This window comes from Amphiprion ocellaris, chromosome 3 (assembly GCF_022539595.1).
Source record: "Amphiprion ocellaris isolate individual 3 ecotype Okinawa chromosome 3, ASM2253959v1, whole genome shotgun sequence".
Lineage (NCBI taxonomy): Eukaryota > Metazoa > Chordata > Actinopteri > Pomacentridae > Amphiprion > Amphiprion ocellaris.
Window position 1 is genome coordinate 14,817,325 of NC_072768.1, and position 14,634 is coordinate 14,831,958.

At 38.9% G+C, this 14,634-nt stretch overlaps 1 protein-coding gene across 1 annotated transcript; it reads left to right on the plus strand.

Annotated features, from left to right (window-relative positions):
- On the plus strand, positions 1–13,154 carry LOC111587611 (AT-rich interactive domain-containing protein 3A-like). Its single transcript, XM_023297635.3, has 9 exons — positions 1–261; positions 803–1,384; positions 6,161–6,235; positions 6,339–6,411; positions 7,921–8,104; positions 9,232–9,482; positions 10,148–10,420; positions 10,742–10,831; positions 11,791–13,154. Exons 1-9 carry the CDS (start codon positions 235–237, stop codon positions 11,928–11,930), a joined length of 1,695 nt encoding a protein of 564 aa, XP_023153403.2. The 5' UTR covers positions 1–234; the 3' UTR covers positions 11,931–13,154.
- Positions 13,155–14,634: the final 1,480 nt, after the last annotated feature.

A 14,634-nucleotide genomic window follows, 5' to 3' on the forward strand; every position in this document is an offset into this window, starting at 1 on the left:
TTACCCCTCCTCCTCCTCCTCCTCCTCCTCCTCCTCCTCCTCCTCCTCCTCCAGCTCCGATCACCACGACCTCCACGCTGCAGGGGTGTTTTTTATATTCACAAAGAAGAATCTTTTCTGCAGAAAAACAAAAAAACAAAAAAACAAAAAAGACAGGAAAACAGAAAACTGGACATGAGATGCGACTTGTTTCTGCCGGAGGATCGAAGGGAAACTAGATAAGACCTGTTGGCGATGATGAATTACTCCAAGGGGCAAATGGTGAGTGTCGACGACTGTTTGGTCGCGTTTCCACTCGTGTCCGTTACAGTAACAAAGCAAACGATGATTAATAGAGACTTTTCTAAAAGCATTTGCTCGGTTACGGTGAAGCTTTCGGTGTAGTTTTTGATGAAGGTGTGTTCTGATGCAACATTTGTGTTTGCATTTACCTCCTCTGTGAAGTTAATTCTCTGTATTAAACATGTGGATCAGGCTGTGAATTACTTGCAGCTTAAGTTGTTTTATTGTGTGTTTTTAATAATCCCACTTTGTTTAGTCCATCTCAAATACTCTAAGTCGACCTTTAAGTTCACGTTATCTAGAATTCTTTGAACCCCAAAATAAATGTATCTAACTTTATTCAGTCCTGTACTTGAATAACAGATAAAAGTTTAATTTTCATGTCTTAGTCTTTCTTTTCTTGTTGAATACAGTTTCCAGTGTTTGTAACTTTGGTTTATTTGCTGCTACATATGAAAACAAAACAAGTGGTGCATTAAAATTTCTAAGCACTGATTATGATTTTGTGTTTGGTCCATAGTCCAGCCTATCGGAGGAGGCAGCTGGGTGTCCACCATCCAGTGCTGCTGGGGTGAAGCTGGAGGCAGTGATGGAGCATCTACAGAGACAACAAGAAGCCAAGACGGAGATGAACCTGCAGGAAAAACATCTGCTTCAAGCTCAGCTGCTGTTTGCTCAACAAGCCGCCGCTGCAGCGAGAGCCTCCGGATCCAGACAAGACTCAGCGTTATTTGGGAAAGCCCAGCAAGCTTTGGCCAACCATCTGAGAAGAATGGATCCAGAGGAGGACGAGGATGATGAAGACTCAGATGAGGAGTTATTAGAGCCCGAAGACAACAATGAGGAGAAAGATGGAGAGGATGAGGAGGAGGAAGAGGATGAGGAGCAGGCAAAAGGGCCTAAACTGCAGCAGGGTTCAGGCTTCCCCTTCCAACGTTATTCTACGTCTCCAACAGCTGCTGTGGAGCGAATGCCTGAATTTCCACCTTCAGCGATAAAGGAGGAGCGCGAGGAGAAGAACCTGATGTCTCATGCAGGGCAGCATGGCGTCTCATCACCCAGTGACTTTGCTGACTGGAGCTATGATGAGCATTTTAAACAGGTATGGTGCTTTTCCTTTGGTGAATTTTGGAATATTTTTAAATCCGCTTTAATATGTCCTCTGATTCTTAGACTTAGTTTTGAGGGTGTGGGGACTTTATTTAATCCCCACAGAGAGAAAAGCTACATCTCTTTTCGTTTGTGTGGGGGTCAGCTACTTGTTATGAATTGCCGACTTCTTCCCGCTGAGAGTCGGGCTCTGCTCCCCCTCTGCCTCCTATTTTCTCACATTACTCTGGCAAGATGCCCAGAATTGATAGTGTTTAATTAGTGGCCAAGCCAGATATCTTTCCTTCTGCTGTATTTCACTTCATGTCTCACACTCTGGAAGGGAAAAAAAAGAAGTGCTTGTCGCTGGCCAAGCTAATTGGTCTTGGCTGGGGTCCAATCTTGTCCTGACTGAGGGCAGTTCAGGCCTGAGAAGATGGAGCCCTAATGAGAGCAGAGGATTAATGAAATAGCCTCAAGTGTGTATTTATGGACAAGGTTGGCTGCAAGGGTTAACTGCTGTAAGTCTGTACCACTCAGGTTTCCTTCAAAACCTGAATAAAGATTGTATTAAACAGGAGATCCAAAGATAGTATTTATGAGTATGCTTTCTAGCAGACTGTGCCTAAGGAACAAGGATCTCCTTATGGATTTCTTTGCTTCTTTATGGAGGCTGATCTGATTGGTTCTTCTGTGTGTGTTTCCTTTGAAAAGGCCCCATGTCAATATAATACATTATGATTAATGAGGCCTGTGGGTGGAGGGACAGCTGGGTTCGTGCCTCAAAGCATGCAAACAGCTACCAATAAAGTTTACTTAAGAGTAGTTTCATTGTAGCAGAATGGGCTTTTGTATGGTCATCAGTGGGTTTCACTCACCTCTTGGAAATTATTTATTTTTTTGATTAGATTTTTTGATTTTCTTGCACTTCTCTGTCCCCACTTTTCCTAATTTTTCGTTAAGACTGATTGTGGTTTCACTGGCCGTCTTCCTACATGAGCAGTCTCTGATCATATACAAAGTTAAATGTGCATTCAAATCTGGAGAAGCCCAGAAGTCTCAGTGCTGACGTTACTGTAGCTCGGTGGATAGCTTTGCATAATTTAGCCGTCGCTTGGCAACACTAAATGGCAGCTTAATTCCACTCCAAGCAATCAATACATTATATGGCCACTGCAGTGAGAATGTGTTTCCTTTCCACAGAGCAGCTCGCTGAACCTGGAACAACGAAGCACATTTCTCTTTTAATTAAAGCACAGTAATTACTTAAGAAAGACTGTTGTGGAAACAACTTAAATGCACGTCTCTGAATCTGATTGGTTGGTGTTGTTCTATTGCTTGAAGCAGAAGAAATGTCTCAGAATCCTAATTTATAATTAAAAGAAATACAAGTGAGGCATTTGCTGTGACCCATTTGTGTCTGGGTTTGTGAGTGTCTTATGTGAACACAGGAGGTGTAGCTTGGATCTTGGGTAACTGTAGTAAAGTAGGAATGCAGCCACACATGCAGCTATAAATGCTTTCCACTTTGTGTGAAGCTATGTCACCTAACATGCATGTGAAAGGGTTTGAAATGAGGACTTTGGGAAGTTATGGTTGAAATGGTTGCTCTTTTTATCCTAAATTTGCTTCCCTGTCTGTAGCTTCCTTAGCTTCCTTTTGTTCTTTTTATTAATGAAACATCTTGACATGCTCTTCAGGCCTCACCATGCTGGACAGCTATTGTTCGCTGCTTGTGTGCGGTCTCACTGTAAGCGCTTAAATGCACCATGAGCGGGGGATAAGGAGCCCCTGTTCATTCAAGCTCACAGCACAGCGAGGGGTCAGATAAATGATCTTGACTTGCTTAGCCTAATAGTTTGATTTGGATTAAAAATTTGGTCCCCCCTGCGGTTACCAGTGAAATCAGGACAGGGTTCTATTGTCACTTTTGCCCTCCTTATAAAGCTCATTACAAGAGGTAATTGGTTAGTATAAACACGAGTATTTTAAAGTTTGATGTAACTTTCATCATGACTAGTTGAAGAGACACTTTAAAATTGCTTTGTAGTGATATGCATTAACTTGATAATGTGCAATTTAAATAATAAAATGACATAAAAACCTTGTTTTAAAAAAAAAAAAAAAGTAGCCTTTTTAGCAAAACAATAGAAACCTTTTCCTGACCTACATACTGAATACTATCAGGATTCCCAGGCCTGGATGTGTGAAAGCTCTGTGAGCAATTAACTGAAAGCTCTTTGTTAATAGATCCACAGTAGGTCTCAGTTGCTCATCAATAAGGGGGGAAGGGTTTTATTTCGATTTGATGGTGAAAAGACTGTGACGTTTACCTACCTTCAATAGGCTTTCTGCTGGAGGAGAAGAGGTGCTTTATTAGAAATTCTAAGCTGAAGCTATTAGGTGTGTCAACAGCTCTACCACCACTGGGGGACAATTTGGGGAATGAGAATTACAAAATCGTTAACCAGCGGATGAATCGACATTTGTAAGGCTGGACTACCATCTCCAAGCACTATTTCACTTCTGTAGTTCGACGAAGGTGAAAAAAATGGAAGTTGCAGTTAGATTTTAGAAAAATGGATCCTCAGTTTGAATCAGCTTCAATGTCTCTATTGACTTTACATGTGTGTAAAAGCACCGTAATCACAGTCATAGAAGAATGGTTAAAATAGATGTTTTTGCTTGTTTCTGCTTAATGATTAAAATGCTGAAATAAAATTAATGGATAACCAGTGGGCTGAAGGTAAAGGATAAATGATGGCTGTAGTTTATTGCAAGATTTTTATAAATAGTCAATAGATAGGAGTTGAAATAATTGATATGTGATCCCACAGCTACAAGTAGGGAATTAGAAATAATAAATAAATGATCTAAATGTTCAGTGTTTAATGCGGGTAGGGCTCATACAAAATGATCTAACATTTAGCCTTCAACTGTTTAAAATCTATTTCTATGACAATATTAGTACAGTATTGAATAATATCCTGTTCCAAATCAGTTATAATCACCTCCAAAAGAGCTGTGAGTGTTTATCTCAAAACAAAGGGAACCGTTGCCTTGTACTTTCACACAGCCGCTGATTATGTGTTAGCATTTGCAGTTTGGTGTTTTTACTGTAAACACAAGGAGAGTTATTGCTGGAACAGAAGCCAACTGATTATTGGTTCCCAAAAGGTGAAATGTTGTTTTTATAAGCTCCAAGTGCAAAATGACATGTGTAAACACAGACATTAACTAAAGTCAATTTGAGAAAAGGCAAAAACTAAAACATTATTTCGATTAACCACCAGCATGATTATTGAAGCATTTGATCTTGTTAAATACAGTAATGTGCTTTGCTGTGTAAAACACACAGGCTTGTTTTAATCTGAAACATGTTAATGTATAACAGGGGCCTGCAGTAGTCTACAGAAAACAAATGTGTAATGGCATTTAGCAAGCAATGGTATTAAAATAAAAGATTTAGAAAGTCTGTCAGCAGGGATAATGGCGGGGGAAAATTCAAATGAATGTAAATGTAAAGAGACAATTCTCAAGGCTGTTCTCTACCAATAAAGTTTCATTTTCATATTTGCGTCATTATGCAGCTCTCAATGCGCCTTAGTAGGACAATAAGCTCACAGCAGGCTCTTCCACACTGTTGCACAAACACGGTACTCCACTCACATTTTCAACCTTAAACTGTCATGTTGAGCGGGAGGCGATGAAGGAATAACACATTGCATTAAGTTACCTTTATCTCCTTTTTTAGAATATGCTTAGCTTTTAAGAAAATATACAGCTGCCTCGTATATACATAAATATGTAACAAAAAATTTGTGTGAAAGCCGTACAGGCAGCCAGATGTTGACAATTACCAGCTGTTAAAAGCAGGACATACTAATGCTGGGCTTGAGGAAAAAGCAGTATTAGAAGCTGAAAATGAATAGCATGAGGTCCAGAAACCTGTAAGAGAATATGACAAAAAATAAGAAGATTTAAGTAATAACGATGTCTCATTTAGGACACAACACCTCCTTGCTTATATTTTTTTATACATATGTTTAACAATCATTTCTCAATAGAAATTCATAGTTTAGTATCTCATTATTACTAAGGTGGCGGTTCCTCTGCCGAGTAATAATGGCATTGGTTTGTCCGTTTGTCTGTTAGCAACATTACTCAAAAACAAATTAACGGATCTGGATGAAATTTTCAGGGAAGATCAGAAATGACACAAGGACCAAGTGATTAGATTTTGGCAGTGATGTGGCTTATAGTCTGGATCCACAGATTTGTTATAGATTTCTGTATCATTGCGAGATAGCGTCACGGCAACTGTGACAAGAAGTGAACACTGTGTCAGCTGTCTGCTGATGATCACATGATTGTGATCCTACTACAAATCCACCACTGTGGACTTATCGGGACTTATCCATCGGAAATCATACAAGGAACCATTGATTAAATTGTGGGGTGTTTCTGAGTCCCATCAATTCCTGCCACCCGCTACATATTTAGGTCATGTGATTTGGTATCCGTACATAACGTACACATGCATAATACACGCCTGTGCTCAGTGCAAGGTTATTTTGTTTGTGGGTACATCTATATTAAATGAACGCATTCTATAGTGCTGTGATTTCTGCCACAAATTTTTTCAGATTTCAGCCGTTGAAAATCACACGACTGAGCAGCCTTGGCGGAGTACTGCACTCTCTGAGTGCTTTTCTTGCTTTTAGTCTGCAGCAACCACAAGTGAACTCCTCGTATAATGTTTTTCTTTATTGTTGACACACTCTTTTAGAGAGGAGGTGCAGTCTGGGCCGACGAGAGTGACGGAGGAAAAGTGAGAGGAGAACCTTCCAGGGACTTTGCCAAGGTCAGTATATGTGTTCAACGTAAACATGAACAGTGTCTGAAATTACTACGGTGTAGCAGTTTACTGGTTTGTTGCTGATGTTTAGTTTTTTTCCATTTTGCAGCTTTATGAACTGGATAATGACCCACAGCGGAAGGAATTTCTTGATGAACTCTTTGTCTTTATGCAGAAACGAGGTATGATTATATGTTTATGAAGTCCAGCACCGCTACGGTAACAGAACAATGATGACTTGAAGTAGAGAGAACTCAAAAATGTGGCAAAAATTGGCAAAACTTGGATTTCTCAGATTTTTTATTTTTGCAAAATAAAAAAAAAATGCAATTAAAATTTTCAGCAGTTTTCCACATGCCCCCAGGTGTTACAAATACTGGAAGAAATGTTTGCTCTACACACTGTATATATTTTACTACTTGCATTTTTCTTTTATTTCCTTACTGGTCTCTGATGTGCTCTGTGTAAATGCAGCCAACAGTTCAGCCATAAAGTTCTTGAATTTTTGTTGTGTGTCTGTTGGTTGCAGCTGAGTTGCTAATGACTTCAAAACGGGGCCAAGGGACACAGAATTATTTGTGTTTTACAGAATCTGGTTTGAGCAAACACTTTTTTTTAATGACACACGTAGAACAGATAGAAACTTAGTTTGATGAAATGTGCAATTTTATCCTTAGATTTGTTCCTGATGGAATGGCGCCTCATAGATGAGTGGTTCAAGGACCATCGGAAAGTTGAAAATCTGATCTTTTTTGTTTTTACAGTTTCTGACTCCAAGTGCAGTTACTGATCTGATGACCAATTACTGAAACTGATTAATTGGTGGCAAATGTTAAACAAATAGAGTTAAAATGTTTGCTACCAAAGAAGCAAATGGTTTCAAATTAAAATGTTTTACTTGTTTGTTTCCTTGATTAGATATTTATTGTCAAATTATTAATTTATTAAAAGCAGTACTTGCTTTTAGCATTGATAGCTTGGTAGGACACGTTGTTTGGATGCTGGTGATAAAATGCACAGGAAGGTTAAAAGGGCAAATTAAACTTGGATCGCAAAGCCAATTAGTTGTCTAGTTGGTTTAAAATTTTGGACTCATAGTCCAACAATTAGCATCCGACAACACACTCCCAAATCTTATTAGCGCTGTCTGTTAAAGACACTCCTGTAACATAGTTTGGCCCAATGAAAACAAATCCCAGTTCAAGTTGAGGAGATACAACCGGATATCATCTCCGATCTTTATCTGTGTGGACGAGCGTCTTGGTGACGGAAAACGTGTGTCTGTGGCATGCATTCATCTTAAGCACAAACTAATCTTATTTCTGCAACTGCTTTTTGACCTCCTTCATTAATTGGCTTTTCTCCAAATCGGGATTGGAAGGGTTAGTTGTCAACGCTGTGATTGGCAGACGCTGCTGGCTGTAAAAATCACCCTCCCCCTCGATCAATGCAGAAACGAAGCTGTGGTTGTAGAATTATCCCCACCCCCTGCCATCTGAAATGAGCTTCATTGGAAACATCCGTCCACACAGATTATGCATGCTAAGCCATTTATCCAACATTAACCTGTGGCCCTCAGAATATGGTCTCATCCTCCCCTTCCTCCTTTAGTAGTGCATCAACAGGACCCCTCTTGTTTTGTAGCAGTACACATTAAAGGAGTTCACTTTGTGTTGCATTTATTCATGCAGGAACTCCTGTGAACCGCATCCCCATCATGGCAAAACAGGTGCTGGACTTGTACCGGCTTTTCAAGCTTGTGACGGAGAAAGGAGGCCTGGTGGAGGTTATTAACAAGAAGATCTGGAGGGAGATCACCAAAGGTCTCAATCTCCCCACATCCATCACCAGCGCAGCCTTCACCCTCCGTACCCAGTAGGTGCCTTTCACATTTCTAACGAAGAAGATCAAAAAAAGTTATGGCCCTGAAAGACAGTCTCTTTTAGGTACAAAGACTGAAATGTTTGAAGTCCAGTATGAAGATATGAGTAGCTGATAATGGAACAACTGTCTAATGAGCGAACAGGTTGTCAAGCAGGTTTCTGTCAATAAAACACAATTTACCAGAGAAACACCAACCTGCTATATACTCATAGATAGATAGATAGATAGATAGATAGATAGATAGATAGATAGATAGATAGATAGATAGATAGATAGATAGATAGATAGATAGATAGATACTGTATTAATCCAGAGGGAAATTCAAGATTCAATATTCCCTCATCTGTACCATAGCTAAAATATTTTTGGATTTCAACCTGGACGTTGCCAAAATTGATCAGTTGTAATTTGAAGATATTCAGGAAAACGTGTTTAAGCAACCCCTTAACACAGAGGTTATAATGAAGCTTAAATGAAATGATAGTTTACCAGTTACTAAGTGTTGTGCCAACAGTGTTACTGAGCCAGAGTAGAAACATTTCTGTATCACTTTCAGCACAGCGTAAGTCTGAACTGCACCGTCATATTAATGGGTAAACATGCGCAACTTGAAGTTGTGTAAAGTGATTTAGAAATGGATTTGTGCACATTTCAGCACCACTAATCATCCAAAAACATCTCGGAGAGCAAAAGACAGTTTTTGTGCCAAAATCACAACACACTTACTTCATTTGGCTCTACAATTTCAAATTTATTAGGCTACAAAATAAATGTCAAAAATCATTACGTTTTGCAATGATTTAAACACAGACCAGCAGTTTAGATTAATGATGCTCGCTAATGGTGAATTAAATCAGTTTTCTCCTGCAAGATGTTTACAAGAGCTGAAGTTGCTTGAAGGAGTTTTCCTCTGAGTTTATTTAACACTTGCAACATCAACCAGCAGCAGAATTTATACGTGCTTCTCTAAAACGAGAGCTGAGCACATTTGTGTTTATTGGAACAACAGTGCTGGTAACTTTAATAAATTCTCATGATTATGAATTATATAGCGAGCACATCAGTCCAGGCAGATTTGCACATTTCTGTCACTGACTCACATGAAACTCTCCTTGTAGATACATGAAGTACTTGTACCCATTTGAGTGTGAGAAGAAAGGTCTGAGTTCTCCAGGTGAGCTGCAGGCAGCCGTTGACAGCAACCGCAGAGAAGGTCGTCGTCCCAGTTACGCTAACAGCCTGTACCGCTACTCTTCCTCCCCGAGCTCTGCTCCCCGTGCACTGCTGTCTTCACCCACGATGCAAACCACCCCGACCACACACAACGGCCTGAATACATCCGCTAGTCCAAACTTAAAGAGAGGCACAGGTATGCCAGACTGTCTTATGTGTTGTGTTCGTAGTAAAGCTGTCACTAATTTGATACATGATCCGATTTAAAAAAAAATCACTTTGATCCAGCTTGGATTCTATATTGATTCATACCAGTCTATTAGAGGACTTGGTTTTTAAAGCATGTTGTAACAGTTTTGACCTATTTTACTGCTTAAGCAACACTGTGCAACTTTTTCTGAGGAGATACAACAGCAGCCTCTGTAGCCACAAGTGATCATTACAGGATTCTTGTGCTTTATTTAAGTTTTAGTGGTGATTGTTATCATTCATCCTCCTCACTTAAAAATATCTAAGCATGACCACAGCCATTTATGACTTAATCACATAAATAGTCATAAATCAAGTACTTAACTTAATGTGGGTGCCCTGTGGTGGTGCAAGGTTTTGCAGGTTTTGCATTAAGTAGTTTTAATATTTCCACACATTTAGCAGCTTCATAAGGAAACTGACTTTCTCTAAGTATAACTGCAGGTTAAATAGAGAGTATTACTTTTCAGACATATGATAAACATCCAGCATTTCATCTAAGGGGAGTTTGTAATTTCGAAGATTTTTTTTCTCTTTCTCTGGATGCTTTTTAAAAACTATTATAGTGTTTTAAAATGAATTTCACTTAGTTTTTTTTTTTTTTCCGTTCAGAGGAGACCTCCACCCCTGGACTTCCCCGGCTGCCGATGGCTCTGGCACTGGGGCAGCAGCAGCAGCAGCAGCTGGCACAAGCTGCCACACTGGAGCATCTCAGAGAGAGGCTGGAGCGAGGAGCAGCTGCAGCTTCAGCTGACGGTCCAGACAAGAAAATGATGCGACTGGCGGAGGAGCAGCAGCGCCTCATGCAGCAGGCTCTTCAACAGAACCTCCTGGCTATGGCCTCACACTTTAACCCCATGAATCTCAAACTTAAGAATGGGCACGGTGAGTTGCTTCTGTTGCTATGATACCTTACCGTCACCGGACATTATGGGATGGTAAATGTAGAAGTGTCCATTGATGGGCGCCCAGATAGCTCAGCAGGCTGAACGGGCGACCCATGAAAAGGGGCTGTAGTCCCCGATGCAGCAGCCTGAGTTCGATTCCAGCTCACGGCACTTTGTTGCAGGTCTTTCCACCATTCTTCTCCCTGCTTTCCTGTCTACCTCTCTACTTACGTATCCAATAAAGCCAACAAAAGGCCAAAAAAAAAAACGTTTAAAAAAGAAATGCCCTTTAATCGTAGCTTTTTCTTGTCTCTCACAGAAAGCAAACAGGATTTATCATTGAACATCTCTACTAATGGACCTGCCAGTATCAGCGTTTCTGTGGAGGTCAATGGCACCATTTACTCAGGTGAGATATGAAATTTGAAAAGGAAAGCCTGTTTTTGACTTTATTGTGTGTGTGTTGGTTTTTTTTTTGGTGAATATTCATTTGGAAGAACTGTTACACATCATTGTTTACTAGATGAACCATATTACTTATTGTGACAGTAGTTCAGTTTCTCTAGTGGGTTTAAAAGGTATGATATCTTTTAGAAAAAACATTTATTAGAGCCAATAAATGAGTCCTTAAACTACTTATTGGACATGTCGTTCAGTCAAAAAACTCAACCAATTTGAAGCGGAAAACTGGATGTTTTATCAAAATCATTGAAATTACTATAATGTCTAATTTTTAAAACATTTTGCACTAACTAAATAAAGTATTGCATTCCTCCACATAACCGGGAAGCCATTAGTGACTCAGCTATGACCAACAGTCACATGATAAACATTCAAACAAAGTAAAGTTGTTTTTCAGCATTAGTAACACCTGTCGACACCTGTGGGTAAGTTCTTTTGTATAGCTAAAATCTTGACACTAATTAAGATACGTAATAGTTTACTCTGTTCCTGCAGCCTACAAAATGGGTCCAAAAATACAAAATACGCCCATATTTTAAAAAATGTCTTCTTGGTTATGTTTTGAGAACCATTTTGAAACTCAAACATTCAGTTCTACTTGGATTATGCTATTCAGCAATATTTTGTTTTTGTGGTACAGCTTGTCATACCTGCTCAATTAATAAAGTTCACCCAAAATAACTTTTTATATTTTTGTGACCTACTAGTTCATATTGAAAAGTATTCTAGGTTTTGCATTGTATTACTGTGTGTGGAAATATCACTAGTTGACTTCTGCATTATCATGTTTTTTAATGTACGCTCGCGGATGAGATTTTTCATGAGAGACAGAGATATACGGAGAAAGCCAGCTTTTGATTTCTGTTTAATGTCATGCTGTCTTCTCCTCTGGTTTGTCTGTTGCAGGAACTCTGCTTGCCCAGAAGTCATCTGCTCCTGTGTCGTCACAAACCGTGACTCAGGCGGGAACAAGTGGTTTCAGTGCCCTTTCCTCCTCACACAGTCCCTCGTCTTCATCTTCAACCTCCTCAAAAGGACCAAATTAAGGTTCACTGGCTTTTAAATCTGTTTTGATTAAAAGAATGACACACAATATACCTCTCTTGTCAGACAAGAATTGTATAAACTCCAGGGAAAATCTGCTGCAAAACTGAAGCTACACAATTTCTTGAGCATCGTCTTTCTGTTACTTTAACGTGCTTGAAATGATTTTTGTGCTTGAAATGATGTTTGGCCTCAAAGCTTCCACACCAACCACAACATAGATTCAGATCACAGTTACCTTAGTGCCTGTTAGAAGACTTTTTAAATGTAGTGGTGTTCTTGTCTAAAGGGCTTAACCAGGTTTGTTCAGAAGTGTCTTTAGAACAGAAAGTTGCATGATGAGAATCAGTGCTGCGCCTCTGTAGGCGTCAGTTACATTTATAGCTAATTATCCAATATGTAGCTGCCTTTCAGTAGTCATCAGTAGAACAATGTAGTTTCTGAAGTGCAGCTAATGAAGACCAAAAAGCCTTAGTGCAGTGTCGTAGCTCCTGTCTGTAACCGTTTGCTGAAGCCATTTTGTATTTCCTTTGGTAAACATTTGGTTCTACTTTTAATAGCAGCTTTCAGGGAGTGTGGATGCCATCTGTTTCCACAGAAATGTTACGTCTCCTAAAGAATCAATTGGTATTTAAAAGAAACTGGACGCATATTTGTTGGAATTGTTTATTGTTGTGCTTTATTTTACTTTTTCATTTTTTTTTATCATTTGGCTTGGCGTCAAAATTACACAACATTTATTTAATGTCAGCTGTGAATCAAAGGCAGAATTTGAGAGGCGATGTTTCTGCTGGGAGCCATATGTACAGTTGAAGTGATACAACATTTACCTCAATTGACTTCCCACAGCGGTAAGTTTCTCAGACTTCTTACTTTTGGACTCAGGAATGTCCTCTGGACTTGTTACTGTTAGACTATATCTCATAATATATTGCTGTGTTATATTTGTATAAATACAGAGAATGTGTTTTGATGAACTCAGTGCTACCTCATTCTTCTAGAAAAATATGCAATGCTTACTGCAGCATGTGTTCAGCTGGTCATCAGCTAATATCAATCTGTATGTGGACAATCAAGTAGACATGTCACTGAAAACAAATGCCACTGTGAACTTAACAAATGTAACGGTTGACAATTAGGCGACGTTGGACTCTATTCTGGTCTTTGATTAACGTATTGCTTGGATATGTAGCCATGAGGAATTAAACAATCTTGTGTGCTGGAAAGACTCTGGTCTTTTATTTTTTACATAAAATCAATGGTATGTTTGTAAACTCATTGCTGTTGCATTTATGATGATAAGGCAGTTGACATTGAAGCTGCTCTTAGATTCATCCTGCATCCGTATAGTATCTTAACTGAGTTCCAGCTCACTGTTTAGCCATCTGGTCCATATGTTGTTTCTGTTGACTGATATAGTTGTTCTTGGCTGCAGCAGGCAAAGCAAAAAACCTCCCTGTTCAGCACCAGACAGCAGACGGTTTGTGATGAGTCAGTAAAAACAGTCAAGCAAATAACATCTTCAGTGGATAATGTTTCTTCATATCTGTTGGATGTGTAAACAAAGCTGTTTGCTGACAAGATCATCATGTCAACATGGTATGAGTAATAATAAGTAATTTATATGTACTCAACTTATTTTTTCTGCCCCCAAGTACCCAAATAATTATTTACTGGTGTTATCAAATCCCCAATAAGAAAGTGAACATTTTATTTAGCATATTGGACAAAATAGCTTTTCTTAAACCTTTTACTTCACTACTACACTACAAGATTTTACACATAAAATAAGTTTGAAAAAAATGCTCTTGTACATTAGACACAAAAAGTAGTTAAAATATATGCCATCTTGATCAACTATGACATTACTATTTGCACATCATTGCATTAGTAGTAATAATAACCCCATATATATATACACACTAATCGGCCGCAACATGAAAATCACTGACAGAATAAAATTGATCTTCTTGCTACAAAAGAATGTTTTGCTGGGAAACCTTGGCTGCTGCATTCATGAGACATTTACGTTGACACTTAGCACCCATCTAAATGTTGTTGCACACCAAGCACATCTCTCCATAGAATTTCGTCTAAGCCGTTGTAGAGCAGGAAGGGATTATTTTCACAGAAAAACCTTAATTATTGACGGAGAGGGAATTTAAGTAGATTTTACTGATAATACTCACACACATTTCACAAGTAATATTCTCAAGATTTTTACTTGTATTTGAATTAGTCTATTATCGTTACTCTTACATCACACCAATAAAGTAAGTGGCATTTAAGCCAGTGGCCATATGGGGGTAGCATTCTATGGTGCCCCTGAGGTCCTAAAAGATGATTTATGGTTTTTTTTATCTTGTGTAACCAAGATAATATCTTGTATGTACAAAATTATTGTCTGGTGCACACAAAAAAAGATAATAATCATGGGGGAACAAGTTATCTTGTGCACACAAGATAACTTGTTTGTGCAAGTAAAAAAAAATCACACTATGATTTCTACTAATTGTTGCATTTTCACAAACCAGATTTATGTATTGTCCTTTTTTATGATAAGTATCATCAGACATGGTTCATTAAGTCTAAATCTCCATATTGCATATGGAGGAGAAAGTGCAGAAAGAGTCTGTCTGGAGCAATGATTCATAGACCTATAACAGTGTCAATACTAATGGAGACATGAGCTCATGGGTGAGGGGA